The sequence below is a fragment of the Pan paniscus genome, chromosome 2, assembly GCF_029289425.2.
Source record: "Pan paniscus chromosome 2, NHGRI_mPanPan1-v2.0_pri, whole genome shotgun sequence".
Taxonomy (NCBI): domain Eukaryota; kingdom Metazoa; phylum Chordata; class Mammalia; order Primates; family Hominidae; genus Pan; species Pan paniscus.
In genome coordinates, this window is record NC_085926.1 from 117,909,926 (window position 1) to 117,925,474 (window position 15,549).

The 15,549-nt window shown below is 35.3% G+C and overlaps 1 protein-coding gene across 2 annotated transcripts in view; it reads right to left on the reverse strand.

Annotated features, from left to right (window-relative positions):
• GSK3B (glycogen synthase kinase 3 beta) overlaps nucleotides 1–15,549 on the reverse strand; it is a 266,798-nt gene that overhangs the window by 106,842 nt on the left and 144,407 nt on the right. For both annotated transcript variants that reach the window (XM_003825159.6, XM_003825160.6), the window contains exon 3: nucleotides 13,420–13,503. In XM_003825159.6, the coding sequence (XP_003825207.1) occupies nucleotides 13,420–13,503 (84 nt within the window). The remainder of the gene's footprint in view (nucleotides 1–13,419; nucleotides 13,504–15,549) is intronic.

Here is a 15,549-nt window from a genome sequence, read left to right on the forward strand (position 1 = left end):
AGCCACTGCACTCCAGCCTGATAGGCAGAACGAGACTCCTTCTTAAAAATAATAACCATAATAATAAATAAAACAAAAAACAAAAAAACAAACAAGAAGCACAGGAGGTAGCTGACAGAACTCCCAATGGCCAAACCTGGGACAATGTGGCCAATAAAATAAATATCCACAAATCCACACTGATAGAAATAAATGACTAAATAGATTAATACATGGGGGAAAAGAGACATGTCTCTTACACAAAATAAATCGAAATAATTTGTGTAGCTACTCCACCATTAAGGAAAAGAAGTATAGGGGCATAATTCCCACCTTAGGTGTAGTCTCTGCATAGTGACTTCCTTCCAAGGAATAAAGTATGGAAAGAGTGGGGAAAAGAGTAATTTTACAGTCAAGAAAACTAAACACTACATCAGTAAGGTGTTGAAAGTCAGTTAACAGCACTCATAAAGCATGTCGACAGTATGTGTCCTTGATATGATGTGATGAAAATGACACTTTACCTCTCTGTTGTCTTCTTGCCAAAAACCTGTAACCCCAGTTTTATCATTAAAAAAGCAGACAAACTCCAATAGTGAGGCATCCTACAAAACATCTGACCAGTACTCCAAAAAACTGTCGAGATCATCAAAACCAAGGAAAGTCTAAGAAACTGCCATGCAGGTAAGTAAGATAAGACCACTAACATCTCATTACATTGTAATGAGGGATCCTCAATGTGGTATTCTTTCTTATACTTTGTAAATGTAATGTGGTATCTCAAATGGGATCATAAACAAAAGACCTTAGACAAAAACTAAGGACATCTGAATAAACTATAATAATTAACTAACTGTAACAAATGTACCATATAATATCTTAACAATAGGGGAAACTTTGCAGGGTCTGTCCATATAGACATAAAAGCCCTATTACTGTATTGTTGGTAAAAAGGGAACATGTTCCAAAATACATATGTTATTACTACATTTACATATAATATATGTGCTCATACATGCATATAAGAAATTTATATCTGTTAAGAGTGGGATTAGGGAATTTAGGGATTAGGGTAAAAAATATTTCATTTTAATTTACTCCATTCTGTATTACTTCAATTTTTTATACAGTATGCATGTAATAACATTTTAGTTTTGCTGAAATATTAAAATAACATAAAAACAGATGACAACTGATATTCAAAAGAAACTCCTAGATTATTTTTGAGCAGATGATAATTACCACCTCATTTGCTGTCAGTAACATTTATACTTTATGAGGAGGTCCCGATAATTCCAACTCAAGAGCTTTATTATTACTTATATATTCACTTCCTAGGTCATACTCCATTGAAAATGTTAGCATTTCATCAGTCAAGTTTCATCCAGATAATCAATAAACCACTTTAATAAGACATCAACATAAAACTTTAAGGAAGATAGACCAAGCGAACTTAGATAGGTAATCACTTTATTTCACTGAATAAAATTCACTTCTATCAGTAATTTTCATAATATAATAAGATAAAGAGAGAGGAAAAGAGGGGAGAATTGCATATTGTCAACCTGATCAAGGTACCATTTCTGTAATTTGGGGTTTTCATCTAATTGAAAAAGAACAACGACAACAAAATTATTTTTATACTAGGAGGCTGACCTTGACCTAATCATATATGAACCCACTTTTACTTTCCTAGCCTCATCTCCACTACAATCCCCACTACCCCAACTTTATATACCAGCAATTTCAAACTACTTGTATCTCCTCTACACACACTGTGCTATTAACACCAAGTCTTTAAAATACTCTGTACTCCTTGGCATACATCAGTTCTACACTGTTTATCTAAATAGTTCCTATTAATTGGTATTAAAACCAATTCTTCACAGACTCTTTCAAAAAACAGAAGCAGAGGGAATACTTCTCAATGTCATTCTGTGAAGCCAGTATTACCCGATACTAAAACCAAAGACATGACAAGAAAAACAAAAACAAAATAAAACTACTGATCGATATCCCTTATGAATATAGATGCAAAAACTCTTAACAAAGTACTGTTTAGCAACATATAAAAATGATTACACACTATGACCCAAGTGAGATTAATCTCAGAAATGTAAGGTAGGTTTAACATTCAAAAATCAACTTATATAAAACACCATTTTAATAAAAACAAAAACCACATAATCAATAGAGAAAAAGCACTTGCCAAAATCCAACACCCTTTCATAAAAATGCTTCAACAAGCTAGAAATAGAAGAGAACTTCCTCAACTGATAACATTATATCTATGAAAAACCCAAGACTAACATCACACTTGAAGATGAAAGACTGAATGCTTTGCCACTAAAATCAGGAGCAAGAACAAGAATGTCTGCATTTATCTCTTCTAGTAAGCATTTATCTGCATTTATCTCTTCTGTACTAGAGACTCTAGCCAGAATGGTGGCCAGAAGAAAAAAATAAAAGGCTTCAGGTTATATATATAAATAACATAAATATATATATAAAATATAAATATATATATATATATATTTTTTTTTTTTTTGAGACAAAGTCTCGCTCTGTCACCCAGGCTGGAGTGCAGTGGTAGGATCTCAGCTCACTTCAACCTCTGCCTCCCAGGTTCAAGTGATTCTCCTGCCTCGGCCTCCTGAGTAGCTGGGATTACAGGCGCACACCACCATACCTGGCTAATTTTTGTATTTTTTAGTAGAGATGGGGTTTTGCCATGTTGGCCAGGCTGGTCTCGAACTCCTGACCTCAGGTGATACACCTGCCTTGGCCTCCCAAAGTGCTGGGATTACAGGTGTGAGCCAATGCACCTAGCCTTCGGTATCATATGTTGATAAAAAAAATCAAGTCATCAAGGAGCTATAACAATTATATACACAAATGCACCAAACAACACAGCCCCCAATACATGAAACAAAGACTAACAGAATAGAAGGGAGAAATGGGCAGCTGTACAATAGTTGGAGACTTCAATATACCACTCTCAATAATGAACAGAACATCAAGACAGATCAATAAGGAAACAGAAAACTTGAACAACACTATAAACCAACTGGACCCAACATACATATACAGAATACAGCCACCCCCAAATAGCAGAGAACACATTATTTTGCACCTGAGCATAGGTCTATGCAGGATAGACCATATATTAGGCCACAAAACAATGTTAATAAATTTTAAAGGACTGAAATCATATGAAATATCTTTTCTGACCACAATGAAATGAAACTAAAAATTAGTAATGAAGGGAAACCAGAAAATTCACAAATGTGTGGAAATTAAACAATTCACTGTAGACAACCAACGGTTTAAAGAAGATAACAGACAACACACTTGCTATAGTTTGGACTGTTTGTCCCCCTAAACCTCATGGTAAAACTTGATCCTCAGTGTTGGAGATGGGGTCTAATGGAAGGTATTTGGACCACAGAGGTGGATCCCTCATGAATGGAATTGTGCCTTCCTCTTGGTAATGAATGTGTTCTCATTCTATGAGTTCCCTCCCACTACAACTGGTTGGTAAAAAGAGCCTGACACCTCTCTGCTATCTGGCCACGTAACCACTGCATATGTTGGCTCCCCTTCACCTTCCACCACAAGTGGAGGTAGCCTGAGACTTTCACTTTCTAGCTAGCAGAATTGTGAGCCACATAAACCTCTTTCCTTTACAAATTACTTGGCCTCAGGTATTCCTTTATAGCAGCACTAAACTGACTAAGATAATACTCTCAAACAAGAAAAATTTTTACATAGTTAAGACATAATACCAAGACTTACGGGATGCAGCAAAGACAGTGCTCAGAAGGAAATTTACAGCTGTAAATGCTTACATTAAGAAAGAAGATCTCAAATCATTAATCTAACTCTACAACCGGAGAACTACAAAGAAGAAACTGAACCCAAAGCTAACAGAAGGAAGGAAATAAGAAATATATGAATAGAGATGAATAAAACAGAGAACAGAAAAAAAACAGAATCAACAAAACTAAAAGTTTTTTTTCTTTTCAATCAACAAAACTGACAAACCCTTAAAAGAGTTTAGATGTAGGGATAGACTGACAAATAAAAAGAAAAAGAATTAAAATCAGAAATGAAAGTGGGGCCATTACTACTAACCTCACAGAGACAAAAAGGATGAAAACAGCATACTACAAATAATCGTATGTTAACATATTAGACAACCTGGATGAAATGGGCAAATTCCTACAAATACACAGATTATCAAACTGACTCAAAATGAAACAGACGATCTTAACAAACATACACACAAGTAGAGATTTAATTAGTAATAAAGAAAAAAACCTCCCAACAAAGTAAAGTCCAGGACCTGATGATTTCAGTGGTAACTTCTGCCAGTTTATAAAAGAAGAAATTAACAATAATCTTTCTAAGACTCTTCTTAAAAAAACAGAAAAGGAAGGAGCACTTCTTACCTCATTCTACAAGGCAAGCATTACCCTATACCAAAGCCAGATAAACACATCACAAAAAAGAAAAATTACCAACCAATATCCCTTATAAATATAAACGCAAAAATCCTCATGAAAATACTAGAATATGAAATCTAATAGCATATTAAAAGATTATACCCCATGACCAAGATTGGGGTATAATCCTTTATCTCAGGAATACAACAGTGGTTCAACATAAGAAAATCAATGTAATATATCATGTTAATAAAATGATGGAAAAAACCCCACATGATCATTTCAATTATCACCAAAAGGGCATCTGATAAACTCCAATTCCATTTCGTGATAAAACGGAAAATGTTTTAAAAATAACAGTGATAGCTGCATTATATCATATACGTAATTAATGCTCTTGAATTCTATACAATTATATATTGATATTCAGCAATGAATATCCCAAAAGTAAAATTAAGAAAATAATTCCTTTACAATAACACAATCTATAGAAATAGTTATTGTAATACCTATAATAAATCTTAATATACTTCAAAAAACAAATGTTAATATCTGGGCTGAGCCTATTTTAGCTCTCAGTTTTCTACGACTATCTAGAAGGCTTTCAATAAATCTACATAGCCAACTTCACATTGTCTCAGGCACTGGGCTAAGCATTAAAGAAACAAAATTAATAAAATCTCACCATGCTGCTGAGAATTACACAACCTAGTAAAAAGATCTAGTTAAAAAAATAATAATTAAAATACAAGAAAAATGTCATGAAAGAAGTATGTGCAAGATATTCCAAGGAGAGAGAAGCTTTTGGGGCTAAAAGGGGGGCTGGGGGAGAGAAAATAGTGAGATATCAGATGGAGCTACTTTTGAGCAGTGACAATACAATGAAAAAGAACTCAACAAAAATAGAGCAGGGGTGGAGGGTAGGAAAGAAGCATTCCAGAAGGTATTTGCATTAACAGGGATAATACAACATATTCTGACAATTGCACATACTTTGGGCAAGGCTAGAACATAGATAGCCTGTGAGAAAGGAGAGATGAGTCAAGTAAGGTCACGATATAGATGTTCAAAGACCTTGTATGTCATGCTAAGAAATCTGGAATTTACCTTTTAGGTAACTGAAGAAGTGATACAATCAGAAGGATTGCCTGCTGCCATGTTACATTAGGGATGGTCACAACTCCCATCTCCAACATCTCCAATGCTAATTGATCATATAAAGCTTTTGGTAAACCCAGACAATAAATTCTTAAGACAATGACCCATACTGTCTCTTCTAATTGTTTAGAATAATCTATGATTTATCCCTGTTTTAAAATACTCTTTAGGCTAGGGGTGGGGAGGAAGTAAAGGTATGTACTAGAAGAAGAGAAATCACCAAGAGTTTAGATAAGAAATAATGTGGGCCTGAACTAAGGCAGCATTATCAGTGAAATAGAAAGAACAGATTCAAATAAGTCAACAAAAAGGTCTAGCATAACATCCAGGTTTCTTATTTTAATAATTAATATATGGCAGGGATAAGGGGAGTCGTAAATTCTAACATGCTAAATGTTGACGGCTCAGGCTTCCAGGTAGAGATTTCTGGTTGGTACTAAAATTTGAGGCTCTAGAGTTCATCAGGGAGACCTCAACTGAAGATAAACATTAGAGAGTCACTGAAATCACAAGGATTGAGAATATGGCCCAGGATAAGTATGAAAGTAAAGAAAAATGGAGAATAAAACCCTAGGGAACACCAAGAACTAATGGTTAGAGGTAATGAAAGAAAAACTAATACATGATACTATAAACATTTTACTTACATGGCCACAATTTTCACAGTAACATAAGTGTGTGTGTGTGTGTGTGTGTATACACATGGTGTATATAACACAAGTATATATATAAAAATATATATAAAACACAAGTATATATATTATACATACATATATTACCCTCATTTTAGCAATAAGGAGAAAAATTAAGCAATTTGCTTGAGGACACATAGCCAGTCCTCATGGCCAGACACATGAACAGCAGAGTCACTATTCATACTCAAATTGATTCTTTATACTATACTGCTTCAAAATTAAGAAGGAACTGTTCTTGGCCTTTTCTTTCTTTCTTTCATCCCTTAATATAACCATATGCACACATGCCTGCTCTCGAAAAAGTTAAAACTGAATTAGAAATGAGTACATATACATACATACATACAAGTTTTAGAAACCTCTGATAAAAGTTCTTTATTAAAAGAAAAACATATACTAAAATTAAGAGTGGTGGTATTAGGGAAGGTTAATGGAATCCAGAGCTAGACTGTGGGGGCTCAAATCTCATCAAAACATTTCTAATAAATATTTATAAATATTTACATAGCTTGCTATAATTATATCTCCTTGGCTCTTGGGTGAATGGCTTGATAGTTCTGTTTTATCTTTTGGGGGTCAGAGATTTCTTTGAAAACCTAATAAAACACCCAAGCTAGCTCCCTCGAAAAAATGCACAATCTTTATTTTAGAAGAGTCACATACTTCCTGCAAACTAGAAATTTAAAATACTGGTTTAAATCACTCTATGGGCAGGTCACGTCACTTAACTTCTCTCCATCTCCTCTTCATAGAACCGTTGTGAGGATTAAATGAGTAAATATAAGTAATGTGTTTAGACTAATGCCTGGCATATAGTATCTCATACCTTTTAGCTATTATTATCAATACCACTACTTCTAGTACTGCAACTATTACTACTAATTTTTTTTTTTTTTTTTGAGATGGAGCTTCGCTCTTGTTGCCCAAGCTGGAGTGCAATGGCTCGATCTCGGCTCACTGCAACCTCTGCCTCCTGGGTTCAAGCGATTCTCCTGCCTCAGCCTCCTGAGTAGCTGGGATTACAGGCACTTGCCATCACACCTGGCTAATTTTTTTTATTTTTAGTAGAAATGGGGTTTCACCATGTTAGCCAGGCTGGTCTCAAATTCCTGACCCCAGGAGATTCACCCGCCTCGGCCTCTCAAACGTGCTGGGATTACAGGCGTAAGCCACCTTGACTGGCCTAATACTACTATTAATATTATAATCTCCCCTTGCTTGATAATTTACTAAGATATTTTTTAATGTTCTATTTCTAGCACACTGCTTCTGGAGGAATGTACATCCTATGCTAAACACTATAGCATACTATACAGACTCTGGAGTCAGACTACTTGGAGCTGACGCCCAACATTGCCATTTAGTAGTTGTATGGTAACTTACTTAACGGCTGTTGTATCAGTTTCTTCTATAAAATAGTGCTTCTATAAAATAGTACCCATTCTTTAATTGGTTGCTATGAGGTTTAAGTGAGTTATAAAATATGTAAACAGCTCAGGACAATGTTTGACATATAAAAAGCGCAATATATATTTGCTATTAATAAACACAATAATAGGTAAAATAGTAAATTAATGTTTATTAAGTGTTAATTTATATGCCGGGTACTATAATGAGCACGTGATAACCTTATTACATTTGTTCCTTACAAAACCCCTACTGTGCAGATGGCGGGGAGGAGGCTTATAAAAGTAAGTATCTTGCCCAGAGTCATACTACTATCAAGTGGCAGAAATGGAATGCAAACTCAAATATTTCTAGCTACAAAGCCAGTGCTCTTTACTTTTCAGAATGAATCCTTGGCATATATGTCACCCCTACCCTTTCCTCTCCAGAGCTAGTGGTAGACCAGCAAAATTAAGCACAGCATTCTGCTCCCTGATCCCAGATGCAGTGGTACAATCCTCCCCTTCTGGATACAGGTCCCCATTACTATCAATAGAACAAAGGTGGCATGAGAAATAAAATCAACTGTCATCTTTGTTATTTGAACAGTCTCTCACAAAGTAGAAGGCAGAGGTTTTTCGCTTTATTATTAAAGTAATCTATGAACCACAAGGAAAAAAACTTTTAAATGAAAAGTTACTTAGAGAAGTTTTTCTTACAGAAAACTATTAATTGATTGAAATAAAATTTAAGGATCTTGTGAAGACATAACACAGTTTTTATTTTTATTTTTTATTTTTTGAGACGGAGTTTCACTGTTGTTGCCCAGGATGGAGTACAATGGGGCAATCTCGGCTCACTGCAACCTCCTCCTCCTGGGTTCAAGCGATTCTCCTGCTTCAGCCTCTCGAGTAGCTGGGATTACAGGCACCCGCCACCACACCCAGATAATTTTTTGTATTTTTAGTAGAGATGGGGTTTCACTACGTTGGCCAAGCTGGTCTCGATTCACCCGCCACGGCCTCCCAAAATGCTGGGATTACAGGTGTGAGCCACCACACCCAGCTCATAACATGGTTTTTATCATATGATCTTCAGAGTCCTAGAGTTCTTTGGGGTAAGCTATAACTCAGAAAAGGCAAAATCATCTGATCCCACACCTTAGCTTCAACTAGGGCAACTCTGCTTTTCATATGTTCTATCAGAGGTCTTCGGAAAATTTCATTGGGGATGTAGAAAGTTTCTACTGCCAAATATTAAAAAAAGAGAAAGACTATTCTGTAAGATACTTGCAACTCACAAAACTATAAGCCCAGGGTTTCAAAACACTCAAATATCTCATTTTTCTCTAATGGGAAGGTAAGAGAGGAGGTACTACTTACTCTAAACTAAATCATAGTTAGTTACTACTGGGTAACATAGAGTATATGAATTGACTACATGATGCTCTAGTTACTACAGCAAACATTAATAATTCCAACCAGAAAACTAAGGCTAATTAGTACACATCTCTAATCTCTGTCCTGACTTAATTCCTCTTTCTTCTAGTTACATTGGCTACCCCTTTCCCCTGTTACAGGATAAAAGCTGATTATCCACTATCCCTAAAGAAAGTCTTTAAAATGCAAAAGGCAGAATACAATAAAAAGAAGGTTACCAAAATAGACATACCATTCAGTCAAACTGTGGTCAATGAAATGTAAAACATGCCTGTTATTACAGAAATCCTACTTTAATTCTCCCAGAGCTGCAAAAGTACTTACAGACAGAAATTATGACAAGGCCACAGGGTAGCTTAGCTACAATTCTAAAATTAAAAATAACGATGTGGGAATAGATAAAATATTATATAGTATAACAATGGAATATTAGATAACCAAAATACCTACACATATTATGAGGCAAGAGAAAAAAATCTTTATGAGATCATAAATAATTATGCATACACCTATATAAACATGTACGTATGGAATAAGATACACAGAACTGAAGTCAAAGGTCAGGACAGTAGTAGTGAATAATTTAGTTGTTTTCCTTAACATTTTCCAAAAAGGGAGTAATAGAGGCCCAGAGAGAAGAGACACTAAGAGAGACAACGAAGAAGATTTAAGACAGATGAGAACCCATATACAGATTTAGAAGCAATCAGAAAGAGAGTGGGATGGGTAAAATCCCATTGAAAGACGGGTATAGAAACCCAGAGAAAGAAGTTGATGGAGACCCATAAAAAGGAAATAAGAGAGGGAGAGAGACAGAGAGAAAAAGGGTGTGGGGGAGAAGAGAGAGACAAGAAAGAAAGAGACAGAGAAAAAAGAAAGAGTTATATGGAGGGAAAAGAAATCCTAAAAGGGGGTGACACAGACCAAGAGAGGTGGACAAAAGCCCAGAGACAGAAAGATAGAGACCTGGAGCCTACAGTGAAAGGTTGAGGAATCCAGAAAGGTGAAGAGAGACTAAAGACAAAGGAGAAAAAAGGGCTAGAGAAAGAGACTGATAGAAAAAAGAGAGGGAAAGAAAGTCAGAGATGTTATAGAGAATGAGAGAATTTTTTTAAATTCCCAAATGCATTTTAAGTCATCTATTCTAGAACCTAACCAAGTCTTTAATCTCTCTAATCCTGAAACAATGAGTTATTCTTTCTCATCTTCACAATGTCCTCAACTAATCTCCCTAATTGCCTCCTCAAACTTCCTGTAGGCTCATGTTCTTATCACTGATCTCCCTCCCATAACATTCTCTCAAAAACCTCAAAAAGAAAATTTCTAATAACCTCAATCTCTTCATGGAGGGTTTCTTTTTACTGTCTTACCCTAGAGAAAACCTGGATCTCACCTAAACGTCAAAAGAAACCTCAAAAAGAAAACTGAAACCTCAAGAAAATTTCTAATGACCTCAATTTCTTCATGCAGGGTTCTTTTTACCGTTTTGCGCCAGAGAAAACCTGAATCTCACCTAAAGGCACTGGTTTCCTTGCAGTTCTTTCAAATGAAGACTGGTCACCTCCTGACAAATTCTAGAAACAAAAGGCAATAAATATTGCCAAACCGCTGATTTTTCACCGTCCTGGCCTCAAACAGCACTCCATGTCTCCTCCCCACCAAGCTCCACATGGCTACACACCCTCTTTATCCTACTTTGTCAATGTCACTTCTCCACCTAGAGCCACCACCACCATCTACGAAGTCACACATCTATCCATCTACTGGGCATCTCTACTTGCATGCGTCATAAGCATCTCAAATGATTAATTTATTATTTCATCCTACAAAACTCTTCTCATATATAATATACACAAGCAATACATAATGCTTCTGCTAGAAAAATGCCTACCAAATATAGGACTGCCACATTCCAAGATAAATCATCTTCAAGGATTTGCAAGAATTTCACAGACATTTAGGTTCCTTTCTAAACAGCAGTGGATACTCTCAGTAACCTATTCCAAGAAAGTCAGAACTGAAAATAACTAACCTGAGCACTCAACCCTAGAAAAGAATCCATCTTCTCCTATGGGAAGAAATAGTTTACTACTTGGTCTCCTGAAGGATATCTTAGCCCTGCCAGAACAATTCAGAAGTGGAGATCATGAATGGGGCAAAAAGAAATTCTCTCTTTGGTGGCTGGGAGATTACGGGAAGTCTTGAACCTATGTATTTCTGCACATCTTAGAAAAATTTCCTTTTATTGACAAAGAAGGACCATTATTTTCAGCAATATATCACAACTTTTCTTCTCTTCTTCCTTTTTGTTTTTAATGAAGCTATCCCAAAATTAGGAGGTATCTTTTTTTAAAAAAATTTTTGGAAAATTTACAAAGCTCAAGAGAAAGTTCTGACATAAAGAAAATATTAGGTCTATTACTTTTTATAATAGAGGTTAATCTCTATTAATGACTTCTAATTGCTCTTTATCTGTAAGAACCTTTAAGATAAGTAAGAAACTGAGAACAGCAGCAGAGAGGAAATTATCCTCTGGGGCATACAGATAAGAGGCAGTCAGTTGTCACCCCCGATGCAGGATTCAGTCAGGGCAAGAGCTGACTATGACAGGAGCTTTCCACCAAACCAAAACCAGACAAGTAAGCCATCAGGTGCCTTGCATTCAAACGTTTTGATAGTCTTTCTTTTCTGCTCTTCAACTTCTTAAGAGTTAAATGAGTTAATATTTATAAAGCATTAAACAGTGCCTAGCATATAAGGAATGCTATATACATTAAAGTAAGTAATCAAAGAGAAAATGTTTAAGAACTCTGGGAGGAGGCCTTTTTTCAAATGAATCTATTGTAATCCAGCAGTTTATGGAACAAATAATTCTTACCCAGGAGTATCATGATGTATCTAGTAACAACAACAACAACAACAAAATGAAGATGCAAAATTTCATTACAAAGAGTGTACTTGTGAACCTAACAGAGGCTGTACAATTTTACTTAGGAAGAGACAGGAAAAAGCAAACACATGCCAAAACAGATCAGAATAAAGATAATAACAGGCCATTTGGTAGGTTTTAAAAAGCTCTAATACTTATGAGGGTTCACAATCCCTAGTAAACCAGAGGTATCATTTAAACTGAAAAAAAAAAAAAAGCAACTGAAAAGCAAGTGTCAATAAAGGGCCAATTTGCTAACTATAGTTGTTAAAACGTATTGGTTGTAATACATGTGTATATACACAACAATTATATGACTGTAGGTATTTATATCAAAATTCGGGCTTAATACATTGACATCTTCCTATATAATAGGCACTGTAATGAAAAAAGACTTTCTATGGAAATAATCTAAATAAAGTTTAATAGAAAATGTTGTCAGGCAATATTTGCTGTAAAAAAAAAAGCTTAATAGAAAATGGCTTAAAACTGTTATACTAAAAAAGTTACATAAAGTAACAAGAACACTGAGCTAGGAATCAAGTATTATGGATCTAAGAACATTAGATACTATATGCATGAAATCTGAAGTCCAAAAGACCAACTGAAGTTATCCAAAGTCATATTTATTTAGCCAAAAGAATCAAGTGATTTGTTACCTGCCCTGCGTATGCACTCCAAACCAGTGAAAAGAAAGAAAGGATAGCGACAGGCAGAAAAATAAAGACACCAAGGAAAAACAGAAGAAATTTATTTTCTTTGCTCCAACTTCATTGATTATTGTGTCTTCTGAAGAGAAAGGGGTTGGGAGGAGTTATTAACAGCACAAAGTCTTCTTTATCCTTTGGTTTTGCAGAATTCTATGTGGTCAGACATAGGGATCACTTAAAGTAAGCTCTGCAATATTACATCTTTTCCAACTTTTTCACTGGCCAAGGATGGCTCAACTTGCTTCCAAATGTTTAACTCTCATTCTGTTCCTATCAGTCCTCTTGCTACCTCTTTACCTCTTATCAACTTCACTTAACAAAATGACTTAATTTTCCTCCCTGCAATAAATAGGTAAACTATCAGAGGGCTGCGTAAGCACATAAGGAACATAGATGTCTTTAAAAAAAAAAAAAGTATATAGATTTTCTTGAGAAGTGAAGACATACTTTAACAAAGAAGAAAATTCTTAAAAGTGCATTCCTTTTATCTTACTAATGCTTTCCTGATATAACTAATGATATTCAATGACCATACCTTGGGCTGAGTATTGCTGGGGCAAGTGTTTCAGAATTTTTCCATTCCATTAGCAAAACTGTCTATGAGCGGTGGGGAGATTAATTTCTAGAAAAATAACAAATTTATCACAATATTCAATACACACTTTGTGTCAAACCTACCTTCTCACCACTGGAGTAGAAGAAATAACGCAATCGGACTATGTTACAGTGATCTAGCTTTCTCATGATCTGGAGCTCTCGATTCTGAAAAGGAAACACATAAAAATATATTTTTAAAGGATAACAGCTATTCATCATATTGAACAAGATGCTTCTGAAATAACATTAAGCACTAAAATTAGCAAGCTATAGATATGCTACTAAAAAGTGTGATCTGTAGACTGGTTCTCATCTGCAAAATATTTGTTACTAGTCCATGAACTATCTGTTACTGCTCTCCAATAAGACAAATACAGAAATTGAGAGTGTTTAGAGCTTTTATAACAATGAGAGAATAAATTGATATCTAAGAATATGGTAATAAGAATTAGGATCCATATTTTGTATTTTTAAAAATTTCATCTTTCTAGCAATTCATTTGTATATTTCACAAAAACAACAGTCTCCCATGAATTCAAAACTGTAAGAACTGTTACTTTACCACAAATAGCTTGACCTTATTGTTTTCTAAGATGCAGTGAAAAAAAAAAACTGAGCATCAACTCCATGAAAAGAGCTCAGTTGCTAAGTTTTAGAAAAAGTGAATGCAGAGCGAAACTCCATCTCAAAAAAAAAAAAAAGAAAGAAAAGAAAAGAAATTATACAGTCCTGATAGATTTGTAGACCACACAAAACTATTTTCCCTTTGGGAAGTTTCAAAGTTATGTTCATTCTTCAAAAAAAGAAATCACTAAATAATATGATGATTTCTTAATACCACAGACTTCGCAGCAGTAAATCTGACTAGACTGTACATTAACAAAGAGGTTATTATAGTCCAACAATATACTTGACTGTCAGAAATCCACTTAATGAAGGACAAATTACATAACACACACAAGCAATACCAAAATGCCAGCTTTCTAGCCAAAAAAATAAAGCTTTAGTTAAAGTAATGATTTAGAAGAGCTAGAAAACATAAAGTATACACCTGAGAATCTGGAAAGGAAATGGTGTTACGGTCAGAAAAGAGGCCAAGAAGGATGGGGATGAGGATGTGTTGGGACCAAAGAACCAGATAAAGATAGCTATCCTAGAATAGGAAGGGTAGGATGGTTTCTAGTTCTTAGAAGATGAGAGCAGAAGTGAATGTTCCTTTAAACTGACCTTTCGGAGTTGGGCTTATGTGTACAATGGTATTTAAAATCCTTTTATAAGATATCAATCTTTCATTCCATTACTTGTTAGTAAAAGTAACGGAAACAGAAAGTCAGAAAGTAAACAGAAAATAAGTCAGAAAGTACAGTACAATTACTTTAACAAATAACTGACAAAAGACTCTTAAGTGTTGACTAGTACAGAGAGAGGAACACAGAAAACTACCAACTTCAAAATTGTGTCCATTTCCATCCCAAATTGAAGCTATTTCTGGAAGTATTTCTATACTTTGTTTGTTTGTTTGTTTGTTTGAGACAGAGTTTCACTCTTGTTACCCAGGCTGGAGTGCAATGGCGTGATCTCGGCTCATTGCAACCTTTGCCTCCTGGCTTCAAGCGATTCTCCTGCCTCAGCCTCCTGAGTAGCTGGGATTACAGGCGCCTGCCACCACGCCCAGCTAATTATTTTAATATTTTTAGTAGAGACAGGGTTTCACCATGTTGGCCAGGCTGGTCTCGAACTCCTGACCTCAGACAATCCACCTGCCTCAGCCTCCCAAAGTGCTGGGATTACAGGCGTGAGCCACAGCGCCCAGCCTCTATACTTTGTTAATTCACATTTAGGTAGCTGGCTTTGAGGGAGAACTGCTAGTAAATCAATACTCATTCCTCTCATAACATACAGCTATTAAGACTGATTTTTTTAACATAGCCAACTATGTTAAAATAAGTTATTTATTTTTCCAGACTCACTAACCAAGGTAACAGAGTATTAAATTCCCAGATAAGAGAAGTTGATAAGATTGTGCATAATACTTTTGATCAAAAAGAATGCATAAGTGAAGCAAGAACAAGGATCTAAGTATTCATCTACATTTACTCTTCCTATTGTGTTGCTTTAAAAATGTCTTATTTTAGATAAGGAAGTTACAGAAAATCTCATGAAACAGGTAAGATATGAACACAAGCCTGAATGAGATGAAGGTAAGAACCA